Consider the following 21,105-nt stretch of genomic DNA (forward strand, 5'->3'; position numbering starts at 1 on the left):
AGAAGTAAAATAGGAGAAATAGGAATGCCAGGAGATAGAGAAATAGAGAAAAATAAGGCCTCCCCTCAACATGGCAATGAGAGAGCTTGGATTCGGTCTGCCTGATTAGGGAGGTGGTGAGCACCTGCGGGCGGCTAGCAGCTTATGCGCCGCAGGTCACCGAAGACAGGCACGAATTAACATCAATAAGTCTCCCCACAATACCGCAATGAGAAGGCTTGGATTCGGTCTGCCTGATTAGTAAGGCGATAAGCACCAGTAGGCAGCTCGACCAGAGTATGAGCTGCAGGTCACCGAAGATAGGCACGAATCAACACCGATAAGTCTCCCCACAATACGGCAATGAGAAGGCTTGGATTCGGTTTGCCTGGTTGGTAGGGCTTGTAAGCACCTGCAGGCAGTTCTAGCAGAGCAGAGCATGTGCTGCAGGGCACCGAACACAGGCACGCATCAGCGCCTAAAAACCTCCTCACAACATGGCGAAGAGAGGACCCGGATTCGGTTTGCCTGATTGATTGGGCTTGTAAGCACCTGTGGGCAACTCTAGCAAGCAGAGCAGAGTGTGTGCCGCGGGACACCAAAGACAGGCACGTATCAACGCCAAAAAATAAAAAGAAAGGGGGATCTGTGGGGAGCAACTTGGACTAGACTAAGTTACTGGAATTAAGACTTATTCTATGCATCTGCTCTCCCACAATATGGCGCTGGGAGAGGAGGCAACAGCTTCTACCCAGCTGCCTCTCACCAACTTGACAAGCTGCAGGAGCTGCTCCTGATTGGAGGAGAGCAGCGTACTCGGCGTGTGGGTAGCAGAGTTGGGATTGGTGGAGGAGGACTATAAAGGAGGAGAGAGACAACATGCACCAGGAACATCTAAGGGGAACACCTGAGGAACACCTGTGCAGCCCCCGAGAGAGCCGGCCGGCGGTGTGCCGCTCCCCCGCGGAAGTGGGGAAAGTGGCCAGGGGGAACCGCCCTTCCACGGAGGTGGAAGGGTCGGTAGCCAACCCGGGAAGAACCAGCAGCAAACCCGGGGAGGGCCGAGCAGACGAAAGAACAGCGCAGGGTCCTGTGTCGTTCCTCCACGAAGAGGGGGAGCGACATAATGGTGCCGTGACTCGGATATGAAGCCTAGGCAGGGTTCAGTGTCGTTCCTCCATGAAGAGGGGGAGCGACAACCACAACGACTAACGTCGGGGAGAAACTGATATGCACGTAAAATACTTTAGTATTTCACTGGGAAAATTACTTCTAAGTAGATCCCAGGAAATAACAGGATAATTTCAATATAGCTTAAACACCCAGAGAAATGGAGAGGAAAGGCAATGCAGATATGATAAAAAGATACCCTTCAGGGGGAAAATATAAACCCATCATAAACACTAGAAGTAAATACATAGAATTCTACACCCAAAATTGGAAAGATAAAACAAAAATTTTTTAAAGATGAACTATCCTTAACAGAAAAGCTAGATGACTTTGAAAATATATTTTCAAATACTTAACATAATTCATTTTAAAAATTACAAAACCAATACCTAAAAATAAAAGATTAAAGTTTAAAAAATGTATGACTGGATAAACAAAAATGTGGGAATAGACACACAACTGAATATTATTCGGCCATGAAAAGGAAGGAAGTGCTGGCACAGACGCCAGGAGAATGAACCCTGCAAGCACTAGGCTCCGTCAAGGCAGCCCGTCACTGAAGCCCTTTTATTATACGGCTCCACTGACACGAGACGTCCAGACGAGAAAAGCACAGACAGAAAGTACATTAGTGGTTGCCTGGGGCTGGGGCTGGTGGGCAGAGACTGTGGAAGCAATGGCTAAGGGACAGAGCCTCTTTTAGAGGTGAGGAAAAGGTTCTAAAATTAGATAGTGAGGATGGGTACAGTGGCGATGTTTACCCAACTCTGAATTTAGAAAACCACTGAACTGAGCACTTTAAAATGGCGAATTTTGTGGTATGTAAATTGCAGCCCAATAAAGCTATTATTTTAAAAATAAAACCAAGAACAGAAAAGAGCCTAATGGTATATCTAGCTACTGGCATGACCATGAGAAGAATTATTCCAAATGCCTTTCAAACACAGTAATTTGCGGTCATACTCCTAGCATGTTATACCCTCTGGATGAACAAAAACACTAAAACTGCTTTTTCAGTAGTCATATTGTTTGGTATTATTCTGAGACTGTTGTGTATTTTGGAATACAGTCAGTATTTGATATTTTAATATTACTGTAAATTGAGATCCTCAGTATAAAAGAAAGAAGATAACATACAAATTAAGTCAGATGAGATTAAGTAAAAATTTGAAATCTCAAATTTGAATTGGAAGTGTCACTATGAACTCACGTCGTATTGTGGTGGGTGGAAGGGGTGTTCTTCTGTTCACTGTAAACAATAACCAACATTTCAGGGCAGCGACAGTGCTAGTCCACAGACTGTGATCCTGGAATATCATTTCCCAATACACAGGGTGGGGAGCATCCGGCTCCTGGGCCATACAAGGCCCGGGAAATCACATGGTCTGGCACTTCCGAGGCAACCACAGGCAGGAACTGAAACTCAGCAAACCTATAGCCGGCTAAGTTTTAACCTGATAACTGTCAATGGCCTGCGAACAATGTCAAAAATATGCAAATGATCCTTGGCAGAAAAAAGCTTCCCCAGCCCTTAAAAAGCTGCCCGGTCCTCAGTCTGGAACACGCGCAGCGTAAGCATCCACTAGCTTGCTACACCAGGCAACAGGGAAGCCGTCACGGACTCGTCAGGAAGGCTGTGAAGAGAAGGACTTGGGACAACCCAAATACGCTCCTGACTGTCCACGGAGGAGCTCTGACCCTAATCCCAGCAACCACAGTAAGGACTTCAGGACGCACCAGAAAGACTGCATGGGTTGAAAGGCATCAAATGTGCTTAAATCACGGAGCTTACTAACCCTAACAACAACAAGAGCACACTAACCGGTCACTGGTGAAGGAAGTTAGTATCGTGAAAAACAGTGACTGAAAGGGAAGTCATTCCCGTCCAACCTCTCCACTGCCACTGCGCAACCAAACAGTGCACGAGGGAGTTTCTCCTCGCACTGCGTCTATACACGAACAGAACTGGAGCATCCCGCTTTCCAGGCCCGAGTGCGTTAAGATGCACTAAATGCATCCTGGGAGAGTGGTGGGCAGCCTCCCGAGCAGGGACACCAAACTGGGCCAAAGCACCACCTGACTCAACCGTTCACAGGCAACCTGGTCAGAGGACAACTAGGTCAACCCTCAGACTGCGGGCCACAGGAGACCCCAGCAGATGGAAGACTCTGCATCTTCAATAAAGACAAGGGAGAGAGGACGTAAGAGACTGAACACGAACTCCAGAAACAGAATGGACAATTACAGCGTATGGACATTATCTGCAAACTGATTCAAACTGTAAGATATTTTTAAAAGCAAGTCACAACAAGGGGTCCACACACACACGCACATTAGCTGAGGGCACTGAGGAACGACTGTCTTTCCAGGAGTAACACCGGGTCACGGCTGCATTTCTGAAACACGCCCTCCTACAGGTAACAATACGCACCGCGCACCTACAGCCTGTTAGCACTACGGATCTCGAGTGGTCTTCAACAAAACAAAATGGCACACCCTCATCCTGCAGGCAAATACAGAGAAGTGAGTAAAATACAACACCTGAGGTTTTCTTCAAAATGACAAGGGAAGGTGTTGAGTGCCTGCAAGCCCTGGCCATGAGCTGGGAACAACGTGACAAGGCACAAACGCATGGGGGTTCCTGGCATTTTCTGTCTGCTCTTACCTATGGTTAATATTTTCCATACCAAAAACAAATTTAAGTACATTAAAGGAGTAAGAAAAAAATAGAACTTTTTCATAACCTTAGAGCACACCTAATGTACAAGTCTATTTATAGGAACACAGAAAAGTCTACAAGATACAAACCCATTACTACTCTGAGCAGCAGTATAGGATCAGACAGGAACTTTGTGTGTATTAAAAAATATATATACAGAAAACAAAGGAAAGCATTACAAAAAGCTCACACCCCAAGGATGATTAAATACACGCAGCCCCTGTCACCTTCAAGTCAGTGTCTGTGAGTCTCCACTACCCACCCCAAATATGGGAGCTGCTGGGTGAACTGGAGCACTCCGGTCAGCAGCTTCCCTGTGGCAACGCAGACACACTGTTAACAGACCTTATATTTCAAAGGAGCCCAGAAATCTGCATTTCATGTGAAATCTTTCCATTTTTAAATGCTAGCCACTAAGTAAAAAATTACCCTGTGGCTCAAAATATTTTCAAGAGTGTGCATGGCTTTGCAGCCAGAGTGCTGGGTTCCCGTCCTGGCTCTGCCACTTACTGGCTGAGGGAGCTGGGCCAAGCTCCACAGGCCTCCTCCTCCCAGGAACGGGGCACCAGCCACCCTTCGTCTACACCTTCACCTTACGGCTGCGTGCCGGAGCTCCGATCCAGCGCTTCCAGGGCTGCAGTGTTTCCAGTGAGCTGCCGCGGAGCGCACTGGGGCTGGCGTGCTCACACACGAGGCACACAGGGACCTCCTACAAGTGCCAGGGCTGTGCCCCACGCTGGGAGATTCTGGGTGTGTAGACCTGAGAAGGGCACAGGCACGTGTATTTCTTTCTCTCTTTAATTAATTAATTATCTCAAAGGCAGACAGAGATCTTTTACTCACTGCCCCATCCCCAGATAGCCACAATGCCCAGACGCCAGAACTCCATGCCCGTCTCCCACATGGGTGACAGGGACCCAAGAACTCGATCCACCATCTGCTGGATTAGCAGGAAGCTGGATGACAGTGGAGCAGCTGGGTCTCTGACTTGGGATGTCAGTGGCCCATGTGGCGGCTTAGCCCGCGGCCACACTGTTGCCGAGGCACAGGTATCTCCAAATCCCCAGGGCGACGCCATGCAGACCCCCAGACATGCAGCCAAGCCTGGAAACGTCTGGGCTCAAGTCTGCTATCCCAGAGCTGGTGTGACTGTCTCTAACGACCTCCGACTCTGGCCTAGAGAAACCATCTACTCTCTCTGAACTTCCATCAACCACTAAACTTCTAATAATTCCATGACACTTCTAATTTAAAATCAATTAAGAAAGTAACCAAAGATCTTCCTAGCACTGGAGGGAATATGTCTGGTAATGTGCAGTCAGACAGCTGTCATTTCGTGCATATTATGTAAATATGAAAATATTCATCCTACCTTTCTCTGAATTTCATAAGAAAAAAAAGGAGCATTAAATAATCAAATCACTACCACTTATGCCCTAAATATTTGATAGGTATTTAAAATTTAAATTACACAAAAGCCACAGAACCATTCTGTGGGGAGCAGCTCGGACTAGACTGTTACTGGAATTAAGACTTATTCTATGCATCTGCTCTCCCACAATATGGCGCTGGGAGAGAAGAAAACAGCTTCTATACAGCTGCCTCCAGTTCAACCAATAAACTGTAGGACTTGCTCCTGATTGGAGGAGAGCAGCGTACTCGGCGTGTGGGCAGCCGAGTTGGGAATGGCAGAGGAGGACTATAAAGGAGGAGAGAGACGGCATGCACCAGGAACATCTAAGGGGAACACCTGTGCAGCCCCCGAGAGAGCCGGCCAGCGGTGTGCTGTTTCCCTGCGGAAGTGGGGAATGTGGCCAGGGGGGACTGCCCTTCCACGGAGGTGGAAGGGATAGTAGCCAACCCGGGAAGAACCAGCAGCAAACCCGGGGAGGGCCGAGCAGACGAAAGAACAGCGCAGGGTCCTGTGTCGTTCCTCCACGAAGAGGGGGAGCGACATAATGGTGCCGTGACTCGGATAGGAAACCTAGGACGGATAAAAAACTTAGGAGGGAAGAAACGGGAAGAACTGGGAAAATATCGGAGAGAGAGACTAGCAAACAGCCTAGGGAAAATATCGGAGAGAGAGATTAGCAAACAGCCTAGGGAAAAGCCGGACGAAAAAGGTGCCGGAAGGAGCTATTGAAAGCCTAGGCATAGACTCAGATACGGACTACGGGGGGAAGCTGGGAGAAATCTCTAAGGTCGAAAGCGAAAGTGAAAGCTAGAACAAACAGACTCGGATGCGGACTGTGGGGAGAGGCCAGGAGAAATGAGGGAGGAGTATTGTTGGAGGAAAGCTTGGGGAAACATACCGGGTAGAGAAAAATGTTAGGGAAATTGAAGCCGCGGGGGGCAGGCCGAGGCGGAGACGAAAGCCACTTTGGGATTCTCAAGTTAGCCCGGGAATAAGGGGCGAAAAGTTGAAACCAGAAGCGGAAACGTAAGCCAGATTGGGATCCGTCTGATTAGCCCGGGGAGCAAAGGACGGGAAGCCAAATCGTGGGGCGGAGACGTGAGCTGGGTTGAATTCGCCAGGCTAGCCCGGGGAACTTGGATTGAATGCTAATGGCGGAGACGTGAGCTGACGCTGTGTGATTCGCGGAGGCTGCCGCGCGCAGAGAGAGCGTGCGGGGCACAAGTAGATAGGGAACGCGGGGCTAGCGCGGAGACCGCGGAGTGTGCGCGCAAAGCCGAGCCGCGCAGATGAGAGAGGCGTGGGCTGAAGCAGCTCAGAGCCGGCGAAGCGCCGAGAAGCAGCCTCGAGGCGGGCGCCGGCAGGGCGAGGCACCGGGAAGCCGCGGGGATAAGAGAAACAGAAGTTTAGAAGTAAAACGAGAGCGGGAAGCTGCAGGGATAAGAGAAACAGAAGTTTAGAAGTAAAATGAGAGAAATAGGAATGCTGGCAGAAAGAAGTAAAATGGGAGAAATAGGAATGCCCGGAGATAGAGAAATAGAGAAATAGAAAGGCCTCCCCTCAACATGGCAATGAGAAAGCTTGGATTCGGTCTGCCTGATTAGGACGATAAGCACCTGCGGGCGGCTAGCAGCTTATGCGCCGCAGGTCACCGAAGACAGGCACGAATTAACATCAATAAGGCCTCCCCACAACATGGCAATGAGAAAGCTTGGATTCGGTCTGCCTGATTAGGGCGGTAAGCACCAGCAGGCAGCTCGACCAGAGTGTGAGCTGCAGGTCACCGAAGATAGGCACGAATCAACACCAATAAGTCACCCCACAACATGGCAATGAGAAAGCTTGGATTCGGTCTGCCTGATTAAGGCGGTAAGCACCAGCAGGCGGCTCGACCAGAGTATGAGCCGCAGGTCACCGAACACAGGCACGCATCAGCGCCTAAAAACCTCCTCACAACATGGCGAAGAGAGGACCCGGATTCGGTTTGCCTGATTGATAGGACTTGTAAGAACCTGTGGCAACTCTAGCAAGTAGAGCAGAGTGTGTGCCGCGGGACACCAAAGACAGGCACGTATCAACGCCAAAAAATAAAAAGAAAGGGGGATCTGTGGGGAGCAGCTCGGACTAGACTGTTACTGGAATTAAGACTTATTCTATGCACCTGCTCTCCCACAATATGGCGCTGGGAGAGAAGAAAACAGCTTCTACACAGCTGCCTCCAGTTCAACCAATAAACTGTAGGACCTGCTCCTGATTGGAGGAGAGCAGCGTACTTGGCGTGTGGGCAGCCGAGTTGGGATTGGCGGAGGAGGACTATAAAGGAGGAGAGAGACAACATGCACCAGGAACATCTAAGGGGAACATCTAAGGGGAACACCTGTGCAGCCCCCGAGAGAGCCGGCCGGCGGTGTGCCGCTCCCCTGCGGAAGTGGGGAATGTGGCCAGGGGGGACTGCCCTTCCACGGAGGTGGAAGGGACAGTAGCCAACCCGGGAAGAACCAGCAGCAAACCCGGGGAGGGCCGAGCAGACGAAAGAACAGCGCAGGGTCCTGTGTCGTTCCTCCACGAAGAGGGGGAGCGACACCATTCGATGCAAAAAGTGAATTTTATGGCATGCAAATTTTACAAAATCAACCAGGACACTGGGAGATCCCAGGATGGATGCAGGCTGAGATAAATGGATCCAAGTGTGTCACCAGTGTGTGAGCCAGACTCCCTGAGGAAGGGGCAGCCACCCCAGTCACTGAGGGAACAGTGCTTGACTGCTGCTCTGAGGCTGACGACAGAGAGACGCGGTGCTTCACGCTGCATTCTAGACGCTGAGCGAGTTCTCACCAGGGCACTGGCCAGCAATCCTGACGCTACTCTCTGAGCACATGGAGCGGGACAAGCGTGCAGGTAATCCTGGGGCGGGGCGCCCGTGAGAGATGCTCTAAGTGAGCAAGGGGGAAGGTCAGAACTAGAGCCAGGTCACCAGTATGAACGCACGTTTATCTTCAAGACGGACGGACGGACAGTGACACAGCTGCGTGTTCCACAGCTAGAAGACACCCCGTGCTCTCTCCTCACGAAGGCAGCAAAGCCCAACAGCACCCCAGAGCGTGAACACCCCCGGAGCCAGAGTCCTCACTTGCACACACCATTCTCCCTGAAGAAACGGTGCTTCCAGGACTGGAACAGGGAAAACACGAGGCGAGCCCAGAGCGTCCCGCAGGCTAGACAGCAAGAAACCGCTCAACACAAAAAAGGGTGGGAGTGTGTCAGAAGGCACAGAAACCAATCGAAAGGCCTCCAACACCTAAAACAAGAACCAGCCTCCACCAAAAAGTGAGTTACAACAGCACTGAGCTATAAACAAAGTAAAAAGGTAAATAAATATTGGGAGTGCACACCGATACAAACCCGAGTAAACAATGGGGGAGAAGACGCGAACCTCCCAGACACGAGAGTCCAAGTGAACACCTGCTACCCCCGGAGGCGGCTGCAGCCCCTGGCCTGGGCCGTGGTTACACCCAGCAGCTCACTCTCAGAGACGGGGGCCAGAGATGGGGTGTGGGAACTTCTGGAGAGACCTGGTGGACCTCACGTTCCCCAGTCAACCGAGGTTAACATCACCAGTGACCATGCAATGCCACAGGGGCACCTCAGCTCTGTGGACACCCCCACGCCTGTCACCCCCGTCTAGTAACGTCCCACAACCCCTAGTCACGACTGTGACGAGGAAACGCGATGTGGCTGCCTTGATGGATCCTGGAACAGAAGAGGGAAACCCACACAATGTCTTACCCAAGTAAACAGCAGTATTCTCCAACCACGTAGCTCAGCTCACAGCCCTCTGTTCAAATACTGATGTCACAGTGTGACAAAAGTGCAGGTTAGCAAGAAGCCACTATTGGGGGAGCTGCATGAAGAGCTAATGAGAACTCCGCTTCCTCTGATGTAAATCTCAAGCTATTACAAGAGTTTACTCAAAACGCGCAATTGCACGGGTAGTTTTTGTATTAAGGACAGATCTTTTACGCATGTTTACAGGAGTTCTTACTTTTTAAGCTAAGTCAGTACTTCAGAACCCACCCTTTGCTGCAGTCACAGTTGGGAGGGACACTGGACACCGCAGGATGGGGACGGTTCCTGCCCCGTATGTAACAGGAGGGGCAGGGGGCAGAGGGAGACCAGCACCCAGCACTGTGAAGTGGCTGTCACATACACTTGTCACTAACACTGTCAGTAACACCCAGACTAGAGGCGTTTAGATTACAGAACCTGGGAGGAAGAAGCAGAAACACTGGGATGCTCTTAGCGAAGGGACAGAGAACTGAGAGATACGTGAAGCAGCGTAAAAGTCACCTGGGCTCATCTCTGGGCCCACAAAGGAAGGGAGGAAGCCTTCCTCTCGTTTCTCCCTGCGTCCAGTGCCGTCCTTGCTATCAGCCAGGAGCGAGGCTGAGGCTGGCGCCGCTGTTACAGCCGCCGACACGGACTTCCCACGCGTGTACGACAGTGATTCCTCAGGTGAGCGTTCCAAGACCCCCAAACAACTGCCTTGCAAGTGAACTTTGGAAACCAACCCACCTGCCAACCAGAGACCACCTATGCAGCTAGAAACATATTCTGAGGAGTCAATTCACAGGGCAGGGAGCTGCAGTCGCAGAATTTTAAATAAACTACATAGAATCACCATTATCCTTATAATTAAAACAAATTTCAAATAGGTTTTTTAGCATCACGAGCTACAGTTTCTAATTTAGAGATTATGAAATACAATGATAGAGTTTTAGGAGAGAACTGTTTTGTGAAATGTGCTTATATAAGGCAAGGTGAATTAAATATAAGATTATAAGATATGTCAACATCAGCTACAAGCAATTTAATCACATGGGAAAAAAGTTAAATATGAATAAAAGCCAAATATCCCAAGAATATTTCTTCATTTCTATAAAACCCTTCTACTACGTTCACTACCATTATCACAGAAACCATTAAAGACAGAGCAAAATACAAGGTGCATCTTATGAACAGTCTCCACGGTGCCAGAATAAAAACAAGATAGTCCTCACATCTAAAAGGCTACAGTGCTAAAAATATATGCCCTTAAAGCTATCACTTGGCAGAAATTAAAAGGTAAGATACATTTCAAAATAAAATTAAGGACTCGTCAATTTTTTATGGTTAGCTTCAAAATAGAAAAAAGTAAAAAAAATTTAAAATGAACACATGTACATTTGACTTTACAGCATTTCACCATCTATACTACAAATATCCTTTTAAGCCTCGCCACATCCCTGTGAGGTAGTAGGAAGGCACTGCTGTACCCATTTCACAGATGCAAAGCCTTAAGATACAGAGACAGAGGCACTGGCAAAGTCAGGGGCTAGGGAACAGCCACAGAGAGGACAGCAGCCCGCTGCTGGGCTTCCGAGCCATGGCTCCTTCCCCAAAACTCGGCCAACCACAACCATTAACCCCGCGTGGGAGAGGCCAACCACGAAGACACTCCACAAAGTTCAGAGGAAAACGGAATGGAAAGCTAAGTTTATTTTCATGCCAAAAAAAAAACACCTGAAATCCACTCACATCTTCTCCAAATACACATTTCCTATGAACTTTCTTGAAGCCCCTCATATGATGCTGAAAACTTCTGCACCAAAATAAATATATTAATTCCACTTTTCCATGAACTTTTGGGAAGTTCCCTTGTATATTCTCACACTACACACACACACACTCCTCCTTACAGAAATTATATTCCTAGAAAAGGGATAAAAATAAAATCTTACTTTTCACTGAGCAAAGTGAAATTTCAGACCCTCATCATTTTTTGTTTGATAAATTTCTAATACAGATAAGTTATTCCATTAACTCTGTTACTCTTTTGTTATATGACAAATGCAAATTTTAAAACATCAAAGCTTAAAGCAAACAACCTACAGATAACTGACAAACTCGGTAATTCACATGCTTGGCAAGCATTCAGCACCTGTTTCAGGGCAACCTCGTGGGCTGCCTGTTAACTGGTCACACAAAGGACCGCAATAGTAATGGGAGTTCACAACCACAGTTAACTACTGTGAGCTGTAAACAAGACCTCCAGAAGAAATCGCGGGGCACTGGCTCTCACCCTCTCCACTCCGGTCAGCAGCCCTGGTCAATCACCACAAAGGGCGCGGAGGGGAGAGGAGTGGATGTACAGTGCGTGCACACCCAGCCCTGCCCTCACCACGTGCACCCCTCTCTTCCACAGAGCCACCCAATGTGAGATGAAGTTATAGGACCCAGGCTTTCCGTTCCTGTTACTTCAAACCTGGGCTTCACAGTAACAATTACGTATCAGCCCTGTCTTGCCCATATGCATTCTTGATCGGGATTAAGCCATTCTAGTCAAAAATAAACTACAGGCACATCCTACATGCCTACAGTTTGGCTCTGCACCCTATAATGGTCTATCTGCATTATAATAAAATATTATTACAGGGCCGGCGCCGCGGCTCACTAGGCTAATCCTCTGCCTAGCGGCGCCGGCACTCCGGGTTCTAGTCCCGGTCGGGGCACCGGATTCTGTCCCGGTTGCCCCTCTTCCAGGCCAGCTCTCTGCTGTGGCCAGGGAGTGCAGTGGAGGATGGCCCAAGTCCTTGGGCCCTGCACCCCATGGGAGACCAGGAGAAGCACCTGGCTCCTGCCATCGGATCAGCTCGGTGCGCCAGCCGCAGCGCACTGGCCGCGGCGGCCATTGGAGGGTGAACCAATGGCAAAAGGAAGACCTTTCTCTCTGTCTCTCTCACTGTCCACTCTGCCTGTCAAAAAAAAAAAAAAATTATTACAGTGGTACAGGGTACCAGGAACCAAAGTCCACTTGCGGTTCTACTTGCTCTATTAAAAAAGTGCATGGGGGCCAGCGCTGCAGCACAGCGGGTTAACGCCCTGGCCTGAAGCGCCAGCATCCCACAGGGGCACCAGTTCGTGTCCCAGCTGCTCCTCTTCCGATCCAGCTCTCTGCTATGGCCTGGGATAGCAGTAGAAGATGGCCCAAGTCCTTGGGCCCCTGCACCCACGTGGGAGACCCAGAGGAAACTCCTGGCTCCTGGCTTCGGATCAGCACAGCTCTGGCCATTGCAGCCAACTGGGGAGTGAACCATCAGATGGAAGACCTCTCTCTCCCTGCCTCTCCTCTCTCTGTGTGTAATTCTGACTTTCAAATAAATAAATTATCTTTTAAAAAATTGCATAAAAAATTTGAGTCATTCACAAAGCTAAAATTCTGTTCAAAGAAAATGACACATATAAATTCATTTTTAAGACTTCTAATCAACATAATATTCAAGTAAGCTAACCTCTTAAAAAATAGTCTCAAAGTATTGGTTCATTTTCAGACATCCTGCTTTATTTACAAGAATGAATGAATGAATGAATGATGCCTCTTCCTAAAGTTTCACAATTTGGCCATCAGAATAAAAAAAATAATCTTGCAAACTCAGGTTCCCTTAAAGTGTTTCCCCCTCTTAAAAAAAATGCCTTCCATGTTATCATTTCTGATTGGGAAGGAAGAATTGTGCAATAAACCAAAGTTTTACATATCAAGTACAATATACAAAAGAGCAGTATGACAAGAACATGGCTGCTAATCTTCAAATCCCAGACTGACACCGACACACGAAGGCAAAGGCCTGCGAGCCTCGCGTTTAGCCAGACGACATGCAGACTCTCCAGCAGAGAGGAGCTGCTGGTGTGCTGTGGACCCCGAGAACACCCCACTCTGAGATCCGCCCCTCTTTAGCCTTAACACACGTAACAGTCAGGAACTGCTTTCAACCTATTTACCCTAAGTTAGTTTTGTTTACAAACTTATTCCTCTCACAAAAATCTCACAAGTTTAATAATAATCAAGACTTACCTTAAATTTCTATCAACCATGCCCAACACTTTACCCTTACCAAATAGGGCACACTTTTTCCCTTTGGTCGATTTTACATTTCTCTGCAGTTCACAGCTCTTTAAAACTACAGTGATTAAAACTGGACATGCCAGCCCCCTGCTGATGGCCTGGGAAAGCAGCAGAGGATGGCCCAACTGCCTGGGCCCCTGCACCCAAGGAGAGAGACCTGGAAGAAGCTCCTGGCTCCTGGCTTCGGCCTGGCCCAGCCCCAGCCACTGCAGTCATTTGGGGTGTGAATCAGCAGATGGAAGGCCTTTCTCAATCTGTCTGTCTCCCCTACCCACCTCTCTGTAACTTTGTCTTTCAAATAAATTAAATAAATCTTTTAAAAAAAAAAAAAAACTGGACACACCCCTCAAAATAGAGAACTACATCCATGATGCATTTCAAATCTGTGATGCTTTCTCACGACTCACGCAGCTGCGCCCGTCCACGGAGTGGCCTCCTCCCAGCCTCACTCACACCCAGCCTGTCTTGCTCCACACTGAATGTACAAGGGTGGACGTTTGCATCGTTTCAATTCACTGACTTTTCTACAGTGTTGACGGTTCCATTTATCAAGGTACGTTATAGGAAATTTACCATACAACCCACGCTGTAAGGTGCACCGAGCCACGGACCAGAGGGCTACACCATCCCAGGGCCTGCTGGGCACCTTACCTCCACTGGACGGTCACTCTTCACCAGGGCGACGCGCGCCCTCTGTAAGGAACCATCCATGAGCTTGTGAAGTCTCAAGATTAACTTTCTCAGCCCCATCTGCTTCAGGGCTTTGTCTACAAACGGCCTGTAAATGGAAGTCAGGCAATGCCGACTGAGGCCGGCCTCGGGGCTGCCGTCTGGGGCCCCCCAGCCAAGGGACTCGTCCTCAGACTCCAGCCTCTCGAGCTTCCTGGCCACGCAGTCCTGCGGCTGCACGTCGAAGTTGCTCTCCGGGGACCGTCTGGTCTCCGGTTCCTCTTCGCTGTCATCCGTGCTACTCTCCAGCTCCTTCAGGTCCCCTTCAGTGTCTTCCCCCTCGTCCTCCAGCTCAACGCCTCTGGACGGGCGAGGGGAAGGGATTTCAAACACTGGCCAGCCAATGTCTGACAAATTCTTGATGCCCAAAACAGTGCCCATGATCCTTAATTTCTGGTTTAAGTCTTTCGTGATGTTCAGCCACAAACAGAGCGCCTGCACCCTGTCCTGGAAGTCCTTTGCGGCGTACTTTTCATAGTCCTTCTGCAGGGCCTGCAAAGAGGGATAAAGTGCTTCTATGTACTCCAGCAGCTCCATTATCCGTTTCACCTGCTCGAACGAGACCCGCTGGCGTTGGAGATGCTCGTGGTACGTCGAGTAACCCGCGTTCTTCGTGCCGCAAGCGGCCGGGCTCTGCCCTTCTGCTGGAGTACCATTGAAACTAGCGCCATTTCTGACAAAGGCAAAGCTCCCATAATTAACCTTGAACGTCAGGATCTCGTTGATGATGTCCGGGATGGCTTGGCGGGCTGTATACAGAAACAGGTCCTGGTCATTAATGGTCCGTCCTGCGTGCCAGGCTTGCAGCTCTAACCAGATCAGTTCGTTGGATCGGTTAAACCAGAAGGCAGACGTGTTTTCCTGGCCTCTCTGCTCCCGGTCCTTCTTCTTTGAGACTGAGGTAAGCTTTAGCAAAAGTCTTAATGTTTCAAAAAACTTTAACCGATCCGCGGGACAGTCGGTTCTGGAAGTCTGGCGTGCAGTTCTGGCTATAGGCATGGGCACAGAGACCGGGAGCTTAGCGTTGCTACAGCCCAGGCTGAGGTAAGGCTTATTCAGGTCCACCTCCGGAATTGACTTTTTTGGCAAAGACCCACCCACTGAATCCAGCATGAAGGAGCACTGCACATTTTTTTTGTGATCACGCTCAGTCGTTCTAAGAGTTGCTCGCATCTTTTTCTCCTGCTTATAGCTGTACTCCTCCACACTCTCCACTGGTTTTCCAGGGTCTTTATGTGGAGGCTGGTTTGCTGCATTCATTTTCTCTGTTAAAAAAAAAAAAAAAGAACATTATATGATTCTAAAATATGAAGCTATTCAATATTTCCAACACAACTGACAATCATGTACTTACATTTTCGGGCTGCTACTGCAGAAAGGAATTCTATATGCTGAATATTAAAAGAATCAAAATAAATACATAACATTCCTCTCTACATTTTTAAAAAGAGCTCATCCTTTTTCCTTGCTGTATTTGCTGTATTCTCTTACACTGCAAGTACGAACCCCAAACTGGGCGTTCACATCTATACTACACGCACAATCATGGAAGAGTTTAATCCAATCTCCAGCAATAATCACCTTCCACTTAGAAAGAAGAAAGGACACAGGAGATCGACAGAAGCCTGGATCAGAACGCACAGCCAGCTCCTGCCCATCAGTAAGGATCTGTGTTAACCCGAGGGCCGTCACGTCGTTCCCCGGGCCGCTTTCCTCCCGGGGAAATGAGGCAGACCGGCGAAGGGGCCCTGACCGCCGTGAACTTCTCATAAAGAGCTGACAGGTAAAAATGCAGCCTTAGTCCTTCTATTGCTTAATTTGCTCTTCGCTACAAACCAATGAGCAACAACATTTTAAATTTAACATGAACAACATTAAAAAACTCATTCAATATAATTTGTATACTGGCACAAAAAGATCATTCAAAATTAGTGCAAAGCAAGTAAACAGCGAACGCTGACTTAAACAACTGTAAATGACTATGAATTTAATTTCAAGCTTTAAAACGTATGCGGGCACACGCGGGCACACACACACACACACACACCCTTCCTTCCTCTTTGCACTTTCAACACAGGTAGCTCCACCTTCTCTTTAATTTTGTTGCTTTCTGAATACAACTGTCTCGAGGTTCTCTTCTACTTGTGTAATTACAATTACCCCTTTTCAAGTCTCCTCCTTGGAAGCTGGCAACTCTAAAGCGTGAATGCTTCTCATGGTTCCAGGCTTCCCTCCCCCTGGTTGTCCTGGAGGTGCCTAGCCTACACCACCACCCCACTCTGCTCTACGCTCAACACTCGACACACACTTCATTTCACTGAGTCCAGGACACACATTTTCTTTCTTTCTTTCTTTCTTTTTAAGATCTTGTTTGATTATTTGAGCGGTAGAGTCACAGACAGCAAGAGGGAGAGACAGACAAAAAGGTCTTCCATTCACTGGTTCACTCTCCACATGGCTGCAACAGCTGGAGCTGCACTGATCCGAAGCCAGGAGCCAGGAGCTTCTTCCAGGTCTCCCATGCAGGTGCAGGGCCCAAGCATCTGGGCCATCCTCCACTGCCTTCCCCGGGCTACAGCAGAGAGCTGGATTGGAAGTGGAGCAGCCGGGACTAGAACCAGCACCCATATGGGATGCTGGCACTGCAGGTGGAGGATTAATCTACTGCACCACAGCGCCAACCCCAGGACACACATTTTCTAACACTTCACCACCTCTGGCAGGAAAATGTCAGACAATGTCACATAATGGTGATATGAGAGTGAATTTTAAGGTCATAATCACCTTGTCACTCATACATTTCTTTGTATAAATAGGCATAATAGTAATGAAGTGGCTTTTTAAAATCTGCATCTAAACATCAGCAAGTATAAAAAACCTCCTTTAATCAAAATTAAAATTCTAAAAATATACTGCATCATCAAATAAAAGTATTTTTCTCAGTACATATTATGTCTTTAGATTTGATATTTACATGAACTACAGATTAATATACCCATAATCAATGGATCAAGGAAACTTGTATAAAAGCAATTTACCTCCTAGTCAATTCAAATTAGTTTTAAAATAAAAAATTTTAAACTATTTTTCCAAGGTCACTTACATCCCATTCACAATATACAAGAGATCTCTAGGCTTGTTTTGCATAGAAAAAAAAATCTATTAACTCCATCTTCCCATTAACTTTTTTATTTTATTTGACAGAGTTAGACAGTGAGAGAGAGAGAGAGAGAGAGAGAGAGAGAGGTCTTCCTTCCATTGGATCACTCCCCAAATGGCTGCCACAGCCGGTGCTGCGCCGACCCAAAGCCAGGAGTCAGGTGCCGCCTCCTGGTCTCCCATGAGGGTGCAGGGCCCAAGCACTTGGGCCATTCTCCACTACCCTCCTGGGCCACAGCAGAGAGCTGGACTGGAAGATGAGCAATCGGGACTAGAACCCGGTGCCCATATGGGATGCCGGCGCTGCAGGCAGAGGATTAACCAAGTGAGCCATGGCGCCAGCCCCCCATTAACTTTTTTAAAAACCCTCATATTAAATTTAATTTATTGTGGCACATCAAAAAGGAGCTTAAATCCATCTGTCTAGGGACTTTCACTGCATTTTAGTATAAAAACTATTATCTTTATTTTTTAAATAAGCAACATTTTAAGAATAAAATTTTTATCTGCAGTATCAATCTTTTATGTACTTCTAAATGCTTTAAACTTTTCGTATTTTCCAGTGAAAGAAACGTCTTCCCAGGAACAGGCGTCTGGCACAGCAGGTGAGGCGGCACTCAGGACGTCCACATCTCATCATCAGAGCGCCTGGGGTTCAGGTCCCAGGTCTGCCTTCTGTTCCAGCTTTCTGCTGATGCACACCCTGGGGCGCAGCAGCTGCCCGTGTGGGAGACCTAGATTGAGTTTGTATTCTTGGCTTCGGCCTCGCCCAGCCCTGGCTATTGAGGGCATTTGGGGAATAAACCAGCAGATGGGAAATTTCTGTCTTTCAAATAAAATAAATACTTTGATGACTAAAAAAAAGAAATATGAAGAAATAATTTTATCCTAAATTTAAAAATATCTTTTAATTTTATTGTTTTTAGCTATATTATTCATAAAATATCTGTCCAGGCCAATTCTTCAAGTTACTCTTGGGGGCTGGCACAGTGGCGCAGTAGGTAAAGCTACCGCCTGCAGTGCCAGCATCCCATATGGGCGCCGGTTCCAGTCCTGGCTGCTCCACTTCCAATCCAGCTCTCTGATGTGGCCTGGGAAAGCAGTGGAGGATGGCCCAAGTCCTTGGGTCCCTGCACCCACACAGGAGACCTGGAAGAAGCTCCTGGCTCCTGACTTCGGATCGGCTCAGCTCCGGTCATTGTGGCCATGTGGGAAGTGAACCAGCAGATGGAAGATCGATCGATCGATCGATCTCTCTCTCTCTCTCTGCCTCTCCTTCCCTCTCTGTGTAACTCTAACTTTCAAATAAATAAATAAATCTTTTAAAAAAAAGTTACTCTTGCCTCCTCTGTCCTGTTTCACTCTGGATTCTTTATACCTTTATTAATAGAGCAAACATAAACCATTCACTCCTACTTAGATAAGCAATGGCATTTTGAAAGCAAGAATGACAAGTGCTCCCAAATTTCCCTCTACTCCACTTATTTTTCTCATATCAGTTCAGGGGCCAGTGCTGTGGTGCAGTCGGCTGAGCTGCTTCTAACGCCGGACTCCGGGCATCCTCACACCAGGGTGTCAGCTTGCGTCCTAAGCTGCAGGCCTCCAGTCTAGCTCCCTGCTGATGTGCCTGGGAGAGCAGCAGCAGACGGTCCCCTGCCACCTACACGGGAGACGGGGAAGCAGGTCCAGGCTCTGGACTTCAGCCTCGATCAGCCCTGCCGCAGCCATCTGGAGAGTGACGCGGTGCAGCGGGTGGAAGGCATCTCACGCACTGACATCCCTCCTTGCTGAGAAACTCGGACGTTAAGGCCCCTAACTGCCTGACTTGGTTTATGAAGTGGGACACTCTCCTGGGTGGGGCTAACGATTGCAGGGACAGCCTTTAAAAGAAGGCCTTGACCTTCCCTGAGGGCATCTGCCTGTCCATGGGTGGGTCTGTCCCCTCTGTCCAGCTGTCATCACAGACAACACACAATGGAAGTGGAACCACAGCTCCCGCTGGCCAGCTGGCCATGAGACACCAGGACTTGCAGCACCAGGCCAGGAGGCCCAAGACTGCACAGGTCGTAGTGGGACTGTCTGAAAACGGCTGTCACACTGGAGGTCAGCGTGTGCGGGAGCCATCCAGAAGGTGACCTGCACTCTCTCATCAGCAGGTCTGCACGAGTGACGAGCTCCTGACCCTATCCTCACTGTGAGCCCCAGTGGCTAAGTCCTCTGAGCACAGCCCTACACACCTGGGTGGACTCGGGGGCTCACGCTTATGCTCCCACCCCTATGCCTGTGGCCCAGGGCTCTCAGGCCCCAGCTTGCACTGTAGGCAGATGTGGGGGCCAAGGAGACAGGAGAGGACTTGGAGACGGGTGGAGGCTCAGTACCACCACTAGGAAGGGCTCTGTCCAGCTAGAGCTGGCTGCCCTCGGGCAGGCTGAAGACGGTTAATTCCACCTGCAGAGCCTCCCCCCACCTCCCAGCAACACCAGGTGAGTTGTGGAAGCCCCACAGAAGCCATGCTCCCCACACCCCTCCCTGCACAAAGGCTGGAGTCACTCTTTTGGGAGTGACTGCGTGAGAGTCCCAGCTTGGTTTCAGATCCCGGCCTCCTGCTAATGTGTGCGCAGGGAGGCAGCAGACAGTGAGTCAAGCAATTGGATCCACGCCACTCATACAGGGGCCTCGTATTGAGTTGTTGTGAACTCCTGGCTGCACCTGGCTGAAGCCTGACTGTTGTGGGCATTCAGGGAATGAACCAGCAGATGGAAAATCTCTCTGCATGGGGACTCATTTAATTAAAGACATTTCTTTTTTGAAACACTACACACACACACACAGGGTATTTTAAAACATACACATACACACACACACACACACACACACACAGCCACATTTACAATTATATTCTCTATGGCAAAGATAAGTATAAAATTAGACAGAAGCAGGGCCGGCATTGTGGCACTGCAGGTGAAGCAACTGCCTGCAATGCCAGCATCCCATATCACAGCACTAGTTCAAGTCCTGTCTGCTCCACTTGACACAGCTCCCTGCTAATGTACCTAGAAAAGCAGCAGATGATGGCCCAAGTACTTGGACTCCTGCCACCCACACAGGAGACCTGGACAGAGTTCCTGCTCCTGCCTTTGGCCTGGCCTGGCCCTGACTACTGCAGCCATCTGAGGAGTGAACCAGCAGATGAAAGATCTCTTTCTGTCTCTCCCTCTCTGTTGCTGTGCCTTTCAAGTAAATTAAACAAACCTTCCCAGGGCAAGCGCTGGGCGTAGCAGGTAAAAGCCACCACCTGCAGTGCCATCATCCCATACAGGTACCAGTTCGAGACCTGGCTGCTCCACTTCCAATCCAGCTCTGTGCTGTGGCCTGGGAAATCAGTAGAAGATGGCCCAAGTCCTCGGGCCCCTGCACCCGCGTGGGAGACCCGGAAGAAGCTCCTGGCTCCTGGCTTCAGATCAGTGCAGCTCCAGCCGTTGCAGTCAATTAGGGAGTGAACCAGCGGATGGAAGACCTCTCTCTCTCTGCCTCTCCTCTCTCTGTGTAACTCTGACTTTCAAATAAATAAATAAATCTTTAAAAAAAACCTTCTTTTACAAAAATGTTTATTTTCAAAAAATTAGACAAAGTAAATTTAAACAACTAAGAAAACTGGCACAAATTTTCAACATTAACACAGAAAACGTGAAGAAGCAGGGCAGCCTGAACTGTCCTGGCAGCATCACAAAGGAACAGCAACAGACAATGACGACCAATCCCAAGACCACGCACTGAAATGCCAACTCCACCACCAAAACATCCATGTGTGCAGGGATTTCAAGTTACTGTCAGATTGGAGGTGAGAAAAAGGTAGTCGATATTGGGAAATCTTCAGTTTATAACAATAACAGCAGCAGCCAATGCTAACTAACATACAACCCTCGTGACACTGTAATAAGGCAGATTACTTCACAGAGAAAGAAGACGAGACCCAGCAGTCGGTGGCAGAACCAG

At 48.7% G+C, this 21,105-nt stretch overlaps 1 protein-coding gene across 7 annotated transcripts in view; it reads right to left on the reverse strand.

Annotated features, from left to right (window-relative positions):
* Window positions 1-21,105, reverse strand: part of MAP3K4 (mitogen-activated protein kinase kinase kinase 4) — a 127,666-nt gene that overhangs the window by 58,803 nt on the left and 47,758 nt on the right. For all 7 annotated transcript variants that reach the window (XM_051855156.3, XM_051855155.3, XM_051855158.3 and 4 more), the window contains exon 3: window positions 13,873-15,215. In XM_051855156.3, coding sequence (XP_051711116.3) covers window positions 13,873-15,215 — 1,343 coding nt within the window. The remainder of the gene's footprint in view (window positions 1-13,872; window positions 15,216-21,105) is intronic.

This window comes from Oryctolagus cuniculus, chromosome 5, assembly GCF_051225735.1.
Source record: "Oryctolagus cuniculus isolate XC-2025 breed Fujian yellow rabbit chromosome 5, ASM5122573v1, whole genome shotgun sequence".
In the NCBI taxonomy this organism is placed as follows: Eukaryota; Metazoa; Chordata; class Mammalia; order Lagomorpha; family Leporidae; genus Oryctolagus; species Oryctolagus cuniculus.